Raw genomic sequence first — 17411 nt, forward strand, 5'->3', positions numbered from 1 at the left:
TATCTTGACAAGAAAGAGAAAATTTAGTAGTAGGTGATAAATAATAACAATAATAACAAGTAATTACATAGTACTATGTGCCAGAACTGTTCTAAGTGGGGTGTGTGTGTGTGTGTGTGTGTGTGTGTGTGTGTGTGTGGTTATTCCATAGATTACCTCATGAGGGAGATATTATCATCCCAATTTTACGAAGGGTGAAACTAAGGTGCAAAGAGGTTAAAAAAACCTTACCAAGAGTGAACTAACTGATTAATAGCAGAGCCAGATTTTGAACGAGGATACTGTGGTTCCAGAATATGTGTTCTTAATTTTATAGCCTTTATAGCAAACAACTATTGTTTTCTTATGGTAGCAGAACCCACGAACTACCAATCCAATATTTAGTTCATCTATAATATTAGAATACTGAATTTATTCCAGATGGCAATTTTTCAGAGTCTCAGTTATCAGACCAAGTTGGACTAATGATATATAAATAAATTATTGGGAGGGACTTCTGGGAAAGCTTATTAATGGCAAACAGAAAGCTGGAAGAGGTCTTTTGACATTTTTGTTTATTCCTTCCTGTTTCCTGGATATGAATGTGATAGCTGGAGCACCAACAGCCTTTTGAGCCTATGAAGCAAAACTCCATGCTAAGGATATCAAAGAAGAAAGACAGAGACTGAGTCCCTGATACCCATAGTTTTGCCACACTAGTCTTGGACCATCTACTTGTGGATTTCTTTCACATGGAAAAAAAACTTCATATATTCAAGCCACTATGTTTGGGATTCCCTGATATAAACAGTCAAACTTAAGAGTGGAAATCTATAGAACTAAGAAGAAAAATGAGCAATCAAAACATACCCCTTTTGGGATTTTAATTATTCCAAAATTCATATAAGATAAATAGCTAAGGCCCTTGCATATGCCATGAACGATGCATGAAATAAAAAGCATTTGAACTTCCTGTACTCTTTTACCTGATAAACCTAAACCCTAACAGATATTTGTTATTTGATTTTAGTTTTTTAAAAAAAAGATTTTATTTATTTAAGAGAGAGAGAGAGAGCACAAGCATGGGGGAGGGACAGAAGGAGAGGGAGAAGCGGGCTCCCACTGAGCAGGGAGCCTAACACAGGGCTTGATCCCAGGACCCCAAGATTATGACCTGAGCCAAAGGCAGATGCTTAACCAACTGAGACACCCAGGCACCCCTGATTTTAGTTCTAAATAGCTAAAATTCTCTATTCCATACTGAATATAATATTAAGACAAAAATACCAATACATACTTCTTACACATAAGCTTATTCATATATTCACGTGTTCATATATAAACTTAATCATATATTCATAAACTTATCCATACATTTTGAAAAATGATTTGGATTCAAATATGGAGATAATAATTGGCAAATTCCTTATGATTATTTCTCATTTATATGAAGTGCTGAATATTGTTAATCAACTAAAAGAACCAGGGCCAATTTCACAAAATGAGGGAATATATATGTTTATACAAACACAAAATGAGGTTGGTATATTGCAAATGCACCATCTGCTCACAGGAGTTTTGAAAGCACAAAACCCGAGGTATAAGGGTAAAAGTTTCCCAAGTGCTTTCTTATACTATTGACAACAGAGGGCAATTACCTCATCATTAAGACAGTTTTATTCAGTTTTTATTTAGGGACTTACCCCAAACATCTACAACAGTGCTAAAAAATAGATGCTCAATAAATATTTTGTTAGTGTTCAATGAATTGGTCATACACACCCAGAGAAAGCCAAAGGAGGCTTTTATCATCACAAGATACACAGGCAGTCCCTTCAAAGAAAGATCTTTGAAAAAAATCAAGAAGGCTCCTCAGCCACAAAATAAATGCAATATACAAAAAATTGAATAGATAAAACCCAATATAATGGAACAAAGTCTCTGATATCAAGGGATGTGCATTGTAATTTCAAGTCCTATGCCTACCATCTCTTTTCCTCTGCTTTCTTATTCTGTTCACAGCATGAAACCAGATCTCAAAGGTTGAAAAATTTGACATCTGTCTCTCGGGGCATATTAATTTCTTAACTGTAGTCGTTCCACAGAAAGCTTTACAAGCATGAGGAGGACAGATGATTTAATGATCTCTCACTAGCTTGTAAACCTGACTATGAATTCAGAGAGAGAAATCTGAAGAGGGTAGAAATTTGGCTGAGGTAACTGCTGTGTATCAGTCAGATGATGATGTTCAAATCAAAAAGAGGCAGAAAACAGTGAAAGATGCGATGAGGGTGTGGAGTAGAATGGATGGGCAGCTTTCAAGGCCCATTCCAGGCAAGATGTAAGATTTTTGTTTCACACACACACACACACACACACACACATGCACACACACACACACACTCACACAGAATTGTATTTATTACAAACTTTACACAGAATAACTGGTAGAGATAATACTAAAAATGCTCTTACCACCTACTGGTTTCAATCAATATGAAAATCTGACTTTCGGATCCTTACACCTGTATTGTAAATAATTCATATAAAATTTACACATTCAAATATAGCCTGGATTTTTAATTTTATATATGTTACTTTTATAACAAATCTTTAAAAACTTTTGTACATTTGGTATAGTACAACTTAGCAACCCTGACACTAACACATTCTATTCATTCAAAGTTAAATATCTATTCATCTATTTATCTCTCCTCTGTGTTTAGGTAGACTACTATTGGCCTCTTTTAACACATGCATCTATGTGATTTATATTATGAAATTTCTGTCTTTATTTGCCTCAATATTTTATTTTCTTCACAACCTTTATTAAATACTTCATTATTTTATTTTATCGGACTTGTTATATATTTACATATAAATTTAGATCTTTCTGGAATATCAATTCAACATCAATTGTATAATTTGTTCCTAAAAATTTTCTTCTGTATTATTTGTGCTCTGAAAATCATGCAATTTTATTGTTTAAACCATCTAAATGGAAATTTTCTCTTATTTTTGGCCCACATCATTTTTTTTTTTTTTTGGTTTTTGATTAAAAAATTTGTAATTTTTGAAGTAGATATCTGAAAAGATACTTCTGAGTCTAAATCCTGGGAAAGGTCTGATGCACTCATTCCTTGCTTTTTTTTTTTTTTCCAACTCATGACTTTTTAAAATTATTTCACTGAGGTGAAATCCATAAGTATACAATTAACCATTTTAAAGGGTACAATTCAGTGGCATTTATTCATTCACAAGGCTCTGCCAAACACCACCTCTCTCTAGTTTCAAACTTTTTCATCACCCTAGAAGAACATCCTGTTCTTATTAAGTAACGGCTCCCCATTTCCCCTGCCTCCATCTATTAGCAACCACTAAACTGTTGTCTGTCTTTATGGATTTGCCTGTTCTGGATAATTCTTATGAAAGGAATCATACAATATGTGACTTTTTGTGTCCACCTTCTTTTACTTAACATGATGTTTTTGAAGTTCATCCACATTGGGGCATGCTATTAGTACTTATTCACTTTTATGGGTGAATAATATCCTATTGTAAATATAAAGCACATTTTGGTTATCCATTCATCTACTGGAGGAAATCTAGATTGTTTCTACTTTTTGACTATTACGAATAATGCTACTATAAACATTTGTGTACAAGTTTCCATGTGAACATATATTTTCACTAATCTTGGATATATACCTCAAGGCGGAATTGGTGGGTCATATGGGAATTAATTCTATGTTTAACTTTTCAAGGAACAGCCAAACTGCTGTCCCCGGAGGTTGCATCATTTTACATTCCCACCAGCAATATATAAGGGTTTCTATTTCTCCACATCCTCACCAACACTTATTTCTTGTCTTTTGTTTTATTTTATTATTATTATTAGAGCCATCCCAGTGTGTGTGAAATGTATTTTATTGTGGTTTTTATTTGTGGTTTTTTTTTAAAGATTTTATTTATTTATTTGATAGAGAGAGTGAGAGAGCACAAGCAGGGGGAACAGTAGAGGGAGAGGGAGAAGCAGGCTCCCCGCCAAGCAGTGAGCTCGATGTGGGGCTCGATCCCAGGACCCTGGGATCATGACCTGAGCCGAAGGCAGACGCTTAACCATCTGAGCCACACAGGTGCCCCTTATTTATGTTTTTTTAATGTCCAATGTTGTTTCATATCATTTTACGTGCTTGTATGCCATTTGTATACTTTCTTTAGAAAAAAGTCTATTCAAGTTCTTTGCCCATTTTTTAAATCTAGCTTTTGGTTTTTTGTTTTTGAGTTTTAAGAATTCTTTATTTAGTCAGGATATTAAATCCTTATCAGGTATACAATTTGCAAATATTTTCTCCCGTATGTAGGTTGTCTTTTCACATTTTTGATAATGTTCCTTGAGGCACTACAGTTTTTAATTTTAATGAAATCCAATTTATTTATTTTTTCATTGTTACTCATGCTTTTGGTGTCAAATCTAAGAATCCATTGCTAGATCTAAGATGGTAAAGATTTATCATATGTTTTCTCCTAACAGCTTTACAGTTTTAGATTTTATATTAAAGTTTTGTATCCATTTGTGTTCACCGCTATATCTGGAGTGAGGTAGAAGTCCAACTTAATTCCTTTGAAGGTGGTGATCATCAAGCTGCTGGTATCCTTGCTGAAAATCCCATAAAATGTTAACACATTTGATGAAAATCAATTCACCATGAATGTTTGATTTTGTTTCTATCCTGATTTTATTCTATTGATCTATATGCCTATCCTTATCACACTACCACACTGTTTTGATTAACGTAGTAAGTAATGTACTAAGTTTTGAAACTGGGAAGCATGAAGTCACCAACTTTGTTTTTCTTTATCAATATTGTTTTGACTATTTGGAGCCTCTTATAATTCCATATGAATTTGAGGGTTGGATTTTTCCATTTCTGCGAAAAAAGGCCACTGGACTTTTGACAGGTACCGAATTGAATCTATAGATCTCTTCCGGGATTATTCCCATTTTAATAGTACTGTTTTCTAATCCATGAACATGGGATGTCTTTCCCATTTAATTAGGTTTTTAATTAGGTATTTAACTAGGTATTCTTTAATTTCTCTCAGCAAAATTTGCTAGTTTTCAGTGGAAATGTTATACAGCATGTATTAAATGGCAGGCATTGTTAGAAAAGTTTTACATATTTATGCCTTCAGAATACTAAAATGGGTTGCTATAGCCTATAAGATAAAGGTACACTGTATTAGCATGGCTTACAAGGCCGTTCTCATCTAGGCCTCAAACTATGATTCTGTCTAATGTATCTACACTGACAGTGAAACAGCTCACTGTCCTGAACACACTAAGTGCTTTCATCCTTTGATGTTATTGCACAATCGATTCTTTAGGCTAGGATTTTTACCCCATCTCATCTGTCTGAGAAACTCCCACTCATCCTTCAAGCCTTAGCCCAATAACTTTAACTGAAGTTACTCATTTAAAATAAAGCATTTCAGAGGGGAGTTGGGTGGGTGTGGGGTGAAATAGGTGAAGGGGATTAAGAGGACACTTATCATGATGATCACTGAGTAATGTATAGAATTGTTAAATCACTATATTGTATACCTGAAACTAATAACACTGTATGTTGAATACACTGGAATTAAAATAAAAAAAAAAAACTTAAAAGAAAGAGACTTAGCTCAAATGTTAACTAAGCTACTTAATCAGTTCTCTTGTTATCTTGTAACAACTTGTATGTACCTCTTGTATAACCCATTAATCTGTGTTGCCATTATCTTTTCTGCCTATTCTGTTGCCCTCCACTATACTTAACTTCTTGAATGTAAGGACTATATTTTACATGTATTTGAGCTCTAGGGCTTGGTGCAATATCCAACAGACTGGATTCTCAATAAAACTCACCTAAATGAATGAGGGTACCAAACACAAAAAGACAATCTGCTTTGCACAAAATGTGCTCAGCCTAGTCCATTCATCTGAAATGCAGTCATTCCCCTGCATGGTTTATTTTTTTTTTAAGATTTTATTTATTTATGAGAGAGAGTGCATGAGAGAGAGCGGGGGGGGGGGGAGGGGGGAGGGGCTGAGGAAGAAGCTGAAAAGCTGAATCCCTCCCCCTGCATGGTTTGAATCAAGAGAATTAACTTTGTTATTAAACACACTAGTGCTAGTGAATGAGGGGTCTCTTTCTCTTCTTCCCTTTCTCTCTCTAACCTAAAATACAAATATCATCTTTGTCCATCTAAAAACAAAACAAAGCAAAAAAAAACCATGGAAAGTCTAGAAATATGGTACTTTTATGCTCCAACTCAAGACCTCTAAGAATATTCTCCTTATACTAGCATGAAGACAAATGATGGAAAGCAAAATGAAAAGAGGAGCAAAACAGAAAGAAGACTGAATGTATTTCCAGAAGATCTGAGTAGTGTTTATATCTCTTATTAATAATGTGGCACTGACTCTGTATTTTGCCTCTCTGAGCCTCAGCTTCCTCATCTATAAGGTGGAGCCAATATGCCCTGCCCCACACACCACAAATTAGTGGTGTGAGTATCAAGAGAGAGAATGCTTTTGAAAGTATGCTACAAAACATAATGTGCTACACAAGAGAGTGTGTAGCTATTCACTCACCGAACACAGTTCTTGCAGGCACAGATTCTCTGTTAAGCCAGAATGACACTTGGGAGAGAATGACAGTCATGATGCAAGGCAGATATGTCTGAATCACAAAATACCCAATTTTTCTTTTCAAGTGGAAATGAGCTGTCATTACGGTATATTCACCTAGAAGAAAAATTTAAGAAGCTTAAGGAACTGTAATAGTCAATAGTTTGAACATTTTAGAAATGGAACAGATTTGAGAAGGAACAGTCCCTGATTTAAAAAAAAAAAAATTATCACATATACAACATGAAATGTATAAGCCTTTAAATGCCTTTTTAACATAGCAAGAATATTTAAAAGAGAATTTTAATATTACCAAGAAACTTGCACTACATGTCCAAGGTACAACATTTGTTTTTCTCTCCAGGTCATGCCTACTGACCAAGGAGATACAGGATTCACAACGCTCTCTGACCATGAATTATCTTACTTGCTCAGGTCTCTCATCCCTACTGGTACCAATTTCAGGTCTCTGCTTTGATTGTTCTAACTCTCTGGCTCTTCAAAGTGTCAGTCTCTGGCCACATCTCTAAGATTGGGTCAGGCTTTTGGCCCAAATTTTCCGCCTTTGACCCTGTCACCAATTCTGAATCTCTCAATGTTGTATGTCGACTCTAATTTACTGCCGTCATTTCTATCCGATCCTAAGAGTTACTTTCCTTTCTGCTATCTGGGGTTACATCTGCCAGAGGTAAACTCATTAGTTCAACATGGCGGCTGTGGCCCTTAGAAAGGGCATCAGCTTTCCCACACAGGCCAGTAGTAATGATCCAAAAATCAAGAGTTGAATAGTCACAAATTATCCAGAATAGGAGGAAAAGAATTAGAAAACTAGGAAAACTGTGACAGTGTTTGAAGATAAAATTGGCTTGTCTGCAAAGTCACACATTTTTGAATTGACAGTATATTTTAGACCAGTGTTTCTCAAACTTTCTGCAAACCTCCTTGGAATCTTGTTAAAATGCAGATTTTGACTTAGTAAAGGGTCAGGTCTGACACTGTAAATATGTAAAAAGCTCCTACAATCTATGCTGCTAGTTCTTGGACCCCAAGAACAAAACTTTTTAAGCAAACTAACATATTTCAGTGACTTCAACCCACCAATTTTCTTAGAAACTAGTTTAAGAATCATTTTACTAACCTGTACTGGATTTAATTGTTTCCTTTCCAATTGATTGGCCCAGCAGATCATACTGATTTAACCTGGAACCATCGGGAGCAACTTGTACTGAATCAGATGCATTATAAGTCCAAATATAAGTGACCTCTGACGTTGTATATGCATCTGTAGGAAGTCAGGAAAAAAAAAACTCAAGCACTTTAGTAAGAACCATCAATAAATTGCAACATCAAAGGTTATATATTGCATAGAATCACTATTTATTATAAAAATTGATATTTACAGATCATTATTTTGTAGAGTAAAAAATATCTTTGAAATCTGCAATTTTCAATATGAAGAGTGTGAAGTGGACCAAGAGAGAAAATCATGACCGTAGAGTATTTCCGTTGCAACTACTTTGAGAAGTGAACAGAAAATTTCGCTTCGGAGTCTGCAAAAATCACTGGGCCCTGAGATGGTTAAAACGTCCTCCATAGTTCCAAGGTAGTAGATGAAGACATTGTAGTACACAGGTTATAAACGCCTAAAGCCCACTTAAATGGTTTATTTGGAAATAGCAATCATTCATGAAATAACATTTATAATTCAAAATGATAACACTCTCTGGACATAAAAGTAACTTATTATCATATGAGAATACTGATGAAATGCATTGTATTTATTTTAAGTACTATTTTTGTAGTTCATTTTGTAAGTTTTTCTTCAAAAACTTCACCTAGTTAAGAATTAAATGACAGCTATCATGATACAATGCATTCCATTATAAGAATGAGAACTAATTATTGCAGAACATGTAAAATAAATCAGAATGCTATAGTTTCATCAAGACATAAATACTCCTTAAAACATGTTCGTTTTAAAATTAATGCACACAGACTTCACTGGACTATACTTTCACAGTATCCCAGTTATGGACTGACAGGAGACAAAACACATACAGACCAGGTATAACGTTCTGATTTATCTGGCCAAAGATGTAGAACTTAGCAGAAGTTAGATCATTCTAGCCCTGGAGGGCAGGCAACATATCTTGTCTTAGCCATTCTCTGGCTCTGGCATTTCCTTTATGGCTGTCCCAGTGGGAAACAGCTGACCTCTCCATGTGGGAAGTCTCTCCACAGCTGAATTAACAGACAATTCTTGCTATATTACTGACCTTTTGAAGAAATTCTATGTACTTTTGCTCATGGGAATGTTTAAAAGCATTAGTTACTCCTGGTTCTTGAGCAAAACTCAACATCACAGTTACATTCTCAATCGAAAGACAGAAAGGACTAGATGTCCCCAGCAATATCTCTGCCCCTAGATCTGCGGGACTCTGGAAAGTTCATTTACCCACCAAGTTTTCTAGTTTGATAAATGTTGTTCTGGGGTGGCCCTGCTACTTACCTTGATCCAAGGTCTACAGACCACAGACCAATTCACACTTAAGCATCAGTCACAATAAAGTGAATGTTTATGAGTTTGTGTCTTATTTGTTGTGTGGTCTTTTAATGATATACTACAATGTTGTCTGGTTTCTGCATGTTACTACTAAATGTTCATATCAGTGAAATACTGTTTTCATTATACATATATTCACCTATATCCATAATTAAATTATATTCTGTGAAACAATTTTTGAAAATAGGACTCTAAAAATATGTAGATGTGTATCTTTATATATGTGTGTGTATATATATATTTTTTTAATAGCAGATATATTCCTATAGTTTGCATATGAATGAATTCTAGTTACTCTAAGGTCTAAATTTGTATTAATTTCAATTATTTAATCATTGATGATTCTGCTGCTATGATTAAATAAGGGAGATTAGTAATGTGGATACCTAGCAATCCATTTGCACATTATCAAGTGGCTTGTGTTTTTTTCCTATGAATACACATTAGTAGTTGTGAATATTAATAAATTATGAACTTTTCTTAAGTATAATGATTCCACTTTTTAAATTTGATGTTTATTTTTAAACATAAAGAAAAGAAAATGGAACCCTACAAATGCAGTGACATTTTTAAGAAACTAGTGAGACAGTGAGGGGCAGGGACTCTATCTTGTCCATATCTACACTGCTTGCATCTGGCACAGAGCCTGTCATCCAGAAAAAGTTCTCAGTTTGTTTTTGCTAATCAATAAACTCCTAATATTTTAATTATGTTATTTACTTTTATGGAAGTTGGAAATCTGCATAGGAGCCCAAGAATATGCTAAAGAAGGTGACTGATACTCCCCATGTCTTTTATGAAAAAGCAATTATAGCATTTCATTAGTTAGATAAGAATATGTTTTTTAGATTTTGAGTCTAGTAAGAGAAGACAGAGCAGAAAGTCATGCAGCTTAGAAGCACTCCTGATCTACCAACACACATATAAACCAAGTGACAACTGCAGTGTTTTTCAGTAAAGTATAAAGGAGAGAAAGATAGTTTGTTTTACAAATTTCACTATAAATTCCATCTCTAAATTAAATTTTCATTGAATAATTTAATTTTGTTAAATAACCCACTTTTGAATCATAATCTGCATTAAACATCAAATGCATACTGATTGATTCTTAGTATTTGGTAACCAGAAAAAAATCTCCAAATCATTTTTAATTACTAATTTTCATCCCAAAAGATGGTTTACAATTTCTTTTGGACTAATGCACAAAATACATCCAGACTCCCTTTTAGGAACTTTTAAATCATGTTAAACAGCAAGAAAATATATGAAGATGTGAGGCAACAGAAATAAAGCAAAACAAAAATGAATTCAAAATTATAAACTTATACAAAAGATGCTTCTTTAAGAACAATGATAAATTTCCAGAAATTCTATCATTTTAGGGGGCTTTCAAGCAAGAGAGGAATAAAAGATTAGAAGAAAAAGCCATGGCTGCTTCTGCCAAAATCTGCTGGGCCAACATTTTAAGGCTTGGGTTGGCTTGTTAATCTATTATACCATGCTTAATGCCCATACTTTTTTGTTTTGTTTTTGTTTTTGATAGAGAGAATGAACGGGGGTGGGGGCAGGGAGAGAGAGAGAGAATCTCAAGCAGGCTCCATGCTCTGTGAGGAGCCCTGAGGCAGGGCTTGATCTCAAGACCCTGAGCTGAAATCAAGTCAGACACTTAACCGACTGTGCCACCCAGGTGGCCCTTAAAGTCCATACTTTTAAACACGTATCAGCCACTTACTACTGGCAAGGATAAATAAAAGAATATACAAATCAAATTGTTTATTCAGTGTGTCGGAAAATAAACATGAAGAAAATGAAATAAAAAGCAATTACTTAGAGAATGCCTAACAATAAACTTTGCATGTTGTCCATATCACTTCTAGATACAGAAAGTCACGCATGCAGTATTTCACTGTCCTGTAGATACACTACAAGGGATTTTTAAATTTTATTTAAAATATTTTCAGGCATATTTATTTCATATTCAGAATTAAGACATCACATCATTTATATTTGGTGCCTTAATGGCACTAACTTGTCCAATGAAAAATCCCTTTCCTTTTTATACCATTACTGCATTTTGAATAAATCCTTTCGTTGGTTATCAAGGCTTTTCAATTTTCTCTTTAATGCCATTTATGTAATGCAAATGAGTTTTTCTCTGCTGCATCTGCTGTAGTTTTTTCCGCATCATGTTTACGTCATATAACATGATTGACTATGTTAAATAATTTTGGGAAAAATGCCAGTATTGAAGTGATGGCTCCCATGACAATAAAAGAAGGTTTTGTAGTTAAACAAAGAAGAGATTCTCAAAGAAAATTGAGGGCTGATACCTTTTGTAAGAATGAACAGAACCAACAAGATTGAACTTCTCATTCCACAAAACTATGGTCATCAAAATAATTAGAGGAGTTTGCATTCATCTTAGCCATCATTCTTATTTTCTTTCACTTGATACCAGTCTGTGGGGTGAGGGCACCTATTCAATCAAACATATTTTTAACCAGGTGAGGGAACGGCATTTCTTTTTTTTTTTTTTTTTAAGATTTTATTTATTTATTTGAGAGAGAGAATGAGAGAGAGAGAGCACATGAGAGGGGGGAGAGTCAGAGGGAGAAGCAGACTCCCCGCTGAGCAGGGAGCCCGATGCAGGACTCGATCCTGGGACTCCAGGATCATGACCTGAGCCGAAGGCAGTCGCCCAACCAACTGAGCCACCCAGGCGCCCGGGAACGGCATTTCTGTTCACGTGAATGAAAAGTCAAAAGGTGCCCCGAATGGATAGAGATGGTGATACCAGAAAGAGCAAGGTTTCTGAAAAGGTCAGGTGATGGGACAAGCTAACACCAGAGAGAAACTGCTGTAGCTGTGTCCGTGAATTTATTGTGAACTTGCCCTAAGTGTGGGCCTACGGAGATGATTTGACCTCCCCTCTTTTCAATTATTCCGGGAGAGTGAATGCTTCTGCTTGACATACAAGATATAACCTCAGTGACCTAGAGAATGGCCAAATGCACAGAGCCTTTTCTGAAATATTTTATGTAAGCAGAAGATGCCTGCACATAGCAGTCCAGTTACATCATCTCCTTAAAATTTATTTTAGGAAATTTAAAAAAAAAGCCCTTCCATTAGTTGGAAAGTAGGAATATAATTGCACAGAGCCAGCTTCTGTGCCTACCATTTGCAACAGGCTGATTACTACCTTAATAAACAATACCATCTATCCTTTACAGTTCATTCTTGGTTACAAAAAAAAAAAAATGTATTTTGCATTTTTAAGGTGCTAGCCTTGGAAAAGAAGGTGAATGACATGGTCTTGACCTTCACAAGGAGCTCCTGGACTACCTTTCCCCATGTACAAAAACACATGATGTTCTTTATTAGCAGTAAAGTTAAGTGATAATTTAAACATCATGATTAAAATATAATGATATTTGAGAGTGCGATAAGGCTAGCCAATTAGTTCCTTGAGGGAAATCAGCAAGGCTTTTACTTCTATATCTTTTTTTGGGCAAATATTAAGCATTCCATAATATTAGAAGAAACTATACAGGTAAGCAATGCTGCTGACTATGCCTTGATTTTACAGACCCAAAATACGTAACTTCACCCCCATACTTACAGCTGCCAAATTTCAGAGGACATGAATGGGCATCCATAGGAAAATCCTCCAAGTGCATTGGGCATTCAGCTTGAACCGTAAGCCTAAAAGCAAAAATTTCACTCTTTGTTTAAGTAAATTGATAAGTCAGGATAAATCACTCCTTACTGTTCTCAACAGCATCAGGGATGAGGTAGGACCTTCATTATAGCATTGTATTAGGCTAATTCACATTTAAATGTTTTTGTTCTTTCATATTTAGGTGATCCTTCAAAAGACATTAGCATATACAAAATTGAGCTCAAATAACAATATTTATTTACAAATATACTTAACATTTGGAACTCTGGTTTGTTAAGAAGAAGTTTGTTTTTTTTTTATTAAGAAGTAAAGAAGTTATATACGCATTTTTGAAGGGCTATTTTCACATTAACTTCACTATTAACATTCGAAATCCTAGAGGAAAAAAAAATCTCTATCATGAAAAGAATGCTATTTTCCTCCTTCATGTCATCAGCAACCATATAGCAAAATTGATATAAGAATTCAATACTAGCTCACAGGAACTCCCTCCAAAAATATGTCAACTGTGAATGAATATCACATACTATATACAGGTACATGGATTTAAATATAGAAGTAGATATAGATAATATATAGATGTGCCTCTTAGAAATATCTTGTTGAAACTAGACTGTTGGCTAAATTATGGACACAAGTTATGTATTGTTATATAAATATTTTTTTCTGTATCTATAAGATCACATTAAAGATTAATCATAGCAAAAAAAAAAGATTAATCATAGCAAACTTTTTATAAAGACAGTCATCAATTATTCCATTTCACACACAGGTAAAATGGATAGAAATGGTATTAAATTGAACTTATAGAAGACTCTTATGATGAGCAAAACAAATGTGGCCAACAATTTAATTATAACTTATATACTTCTAAGACAGTATGTAAGTAGAGCTCCATGCAATATTTTCCAAAACTGTGTGTTCTCTGCCAACATTGTATTTAAAGCCAAAATTTCCATCATTGTCTTAATCCACAGGAATGTTCAAAATGTAAAACCAACCGGGATACTGCATCTGTATTGTAAGATTCAGAGAGAGAGGCAAAGAATAGCTAGCACTTTTATTTTAGGCAATGGTCATTTAGTAATGAGTCCTCAAGAGTTTTTTCTTTAAAGATCAAGATTGTATTTTTGCCCCTTCTTAAATAACTTACACAACTGAAACCCACCACCTAACATTTCATATGAAATAATAACACATCAGATATCTAGAATACATGTCTAATCTATATTTAATGCTGATAAAAGTTACCCATGCTTTAAAGCCTTTATTAAGCATTTAAATTTTAGATTACACATCACTTTATTAGATTTGTGATTGCTTTCTTTCTTATATAAGTAACTTATTTTTTTAAATTTTTATTGTTATGTTAATCACCATACATTACATCACTAGTTTTAGATATAGTGTTCCATGATTCATTGTTTGTGCATAACAGCCAGTGCTCCATGCAGAATGTGCCCTCTTTAATACCCATCACCAGGCTAACCCATCCTCCCACCCCCTCCCCTCTAGAACCCTCAGTTTGTTTCTCAGAGTCCATCGTCTCTCATGGTTTGTCTCCCCCTCCGATTTCCCCCCCTTCATATATATATATATATATATATGTAACTTATTTTAAAAGCTTAATTCATGAGAAGAGTTAAAATGGAATAGTTGCTACACTATATAAATATACAGTCAGCAACTGTATATTTCTTTAATTTTTAAAAAAGATTTTATTTATTTATTTATTTGAGAGAGAAAGAGAGAGAGCATGAGTGAGGGAGGGGCAGAGGGAGAGGGACAAGCAGATTCCCCACCAAGCTGGGAGCTTGACACTGGGCTCCATCCCAGGACCCTGAGATCATGACCTGAGCCAAAGTCAGATGCCTAACTGACTGAGCCAACCAGGTGCCCTTCTTTAGATAATTTTTTAAAGGTTGGATCATATGAAATTTATGCTACATGATACTATTTGACTTACAAAATGGCAATTAATATTGTTCAATCTAATACATATGCTTATGGTACTTGTAAACCTTATTAAATAAAAACTACCTCTTTAAAAAAAGTTTTTTCTTTAGATTAACTTTATAAGGAGGATCAAAATATTAAGTAAAACCTTGCTTAAATCACTTAAAATTTTGATGGCATATCTGATGAAATATTAAAAATAAAATTACATGATGGTATAAAGGACATTTTAAATCATGATATTCAAGCTGTACTTAATTAAAATAGTAGTGTGAAAAAGAAATAGCCAAAAACAATCAATTCTTAAAACTTAAGATGCTTAAGTTTTAACACTAAGATGAGAATCAATCTCATAAACACTATTTTCCTTTTTTTTTTTTTGAGAGAGAGAGAGCATGTGCACAAATTTGCATGAGTTGGGGGGGGAGGGGCAGAGCTAGAGAGAGAGAGAGAGAGAGAAAGAAAATCTTAAGCAGGCTCCACACCCAGCACAAAGCCCAACACGGGGCTAAATCTCGAGGCCCTGAGATCATGACCTGAGCAGAAATCAGGAGTCACATGCTTGACTGACTGAGTCACTCAGGCGCCCCTATTTTATCATATTTTAATATCCAGGGATTTACAAAGCATGCTATGGGTACCTCAATAATCTGTTATAAAAATGTTCAATTTGTGCTAATACTTGACAGCTAGGTTGGCTGGTTGTTTAATACATGGATTTCTCAGTATTTAAATGCCACATACCAAACCTGAAAACATACCTCATTGTGTACAGCAGAGTCCCATCATCCTGGATTCGAAGAAGCTTATTTGGCATTGTCATATTATGAGCTACTGATTTTTTCCCATTGTGAAAGAAGGTATCAGGAGTCCAGATTTTGCTAGCCATTAAATTGTTAAGTCGAAGAATGTTCATAGGACCTTTAAATTTTAACCGTTCATCTTTCCATTTTTGACGAAAGAAAACATCAATTGTATATTCCTGAAATATAAAATAGAATTCTTTGGAAAATAATAAATGTTTCAAATACAAGGTCACTATAAAATTCCAACAAAAATAATAATAAAAATAGTTTAAAAAGAGAGATTACTGAGAGAAGTGTTGAAAGATTATTTATCAATAAAGGTTGTCACTTACAATGAGATTAGCATGTGTGTTTACACAGTTAGCTACATATTAGAAAAAGAAAAGAATAAATCTACTTTATTCTGGCTTCTTTCAATTGAACAAGGTCTTAAACTGCTTTTCTGCATCCTATAACTTACAAGGGGAGCATGCTTGGGAGCAGGGTCTTGGTTATTGTTCTAAGTAGTTTATCTCAAGAAAGAGTAAGCAGGCAGCCTTCTCAGTAGCCAAAAAAAAGAAGGAAAAAAGAAACAACTATTAAACATACTGTCAAATCTGTATGAGTCATCATCTGCTGTTGCCAAAGGAACTACAAAATATCATATTTCTTTTTCAATCCTAAAAAATGGTGAGATACCATATTGCTAGCAAGAATGTATTAGGGGATGAAAATTTCAATAGAGTTTATTTTATTAAATTAGTTGTAATAAAAATACTTAGACAAGTTAGTGTAATACTTAAAATACAAATATTTTGCAAGTAAATGCCCTCAGGTTAAAATGTACTTTTAAATATTCATACAGATGAGCTAGTGGTCCATTCCTATATTACCACTGTCCAACACTTTAAGGTAGCTTAATCAATCAATATCTCTTTCTCACCCTCTCTTTCTCATTCCCCTGCTCCCTGCTTTCCTCTCTCTCTTTTTCTGTCTTAGAAGAGAATGTATACATTTTAGACAAGAGGTACAATTCACAATTGTGATTAATACTGACAATCTATTAGGTATTAAAATTTTTGTCAATGTGTGTTTGTGCAAACACTCACATGATAGATCACCAAAATATTCAGTTACACACCTGAGAATGGGAATTCAGAAACTTTCCTTTGAGCCCAAAGCCACAGTCATCACATTTGAAATAAACACCGTAGCAAATGGCAATTTCATTCAACTAAAATTACGCATATAAAAAAGGACAGATTAAAAAGGCCATATACTTATGAAAATATCAAATTATTTGTACAAACTTTAATTAAGTAAACGATTCCAGTGATCTCTCAAAAAGAATCGATGAAGAGAGTAAGTATCAGCCATAAGCCATGACATATGAACAGGAAATAAGCAATGGCTCGGGGCTGCGTCCCTGATCCTTAGGAGACAACTTCATGATTGAATTAACACACTCTCAGTGGTTTAGTCCTATTTTAAAATGTTTAATTCCTTATAGATATAACACAGTTTTTAAAAAACATCTAGATTAAGAGATGAGTCTTCACTATCTAAGTTTTTATGCAAGTGTTTCTTTCCAACTATGGTTCCCTCAAATCCAAGCCTAATCTGAATCCATAAGACATTTATTTGTCCAGGAAAACTGAATGCATTTTACAACTTTTGATAAAACATCAAACTCAAATGTTCCATTTCTATAAAATTATGATAGGTTTTATCTGTTTCAGAAGCTGTTGCTAAGGCAATCATTTCCTGCAGACTTACCCC

The 17411-nt window shown here is 34.4% G+C and overlaps 1 protein-coding gene across 6 annotated transcripts in view; it reads right to left on the reverse strand.

Moving 5' to 3' along the window:
- The window catches only part of GABRA2 (gamma-aminobutyric acid type A receptor subunit alpha2), a 120645-nt gene that overhangs the window by 36541 nt on the left and 66693 nt on the right, over positions 1-17411 (reverse strand). For all 6 annotated transcript variants that reach the window (XM_036072263.2, XM_036072260.2, XM_036072258.2 and 3 more), the window contains 4 exons: positions 15609-15829; positions 12832-12914; positions 7788-7931; positions 6614-6766 (listed from right to left, as the gene is read on the reverse strand). In XM_036072263.2, coding sequence (XP_035928156.1) covers positions 6614-6766; positions 7788-7931; positions 12832-12914; positions 15609-15829 — 601 coding nt within the window. The remainder of the gene's footprint in view (positions 1-6613; positions 6767-7787; positions 7932-12831; positions 12915-15608; positions 15830-17411) is intronic.

This window comes from Halichoerus grypus, chromosome 3 (genome assembly GCF_964656455.1).
Source record: "Halichoerus grypus chromosome 3, mHalGry1.hap1.1, whole genome shotgun sequence".
NCBI lineage: Eukaryota > Metazoa > Chordata > Mammalia > Carnivora > Phocidae > Halichoerus > Halichoerus grypus.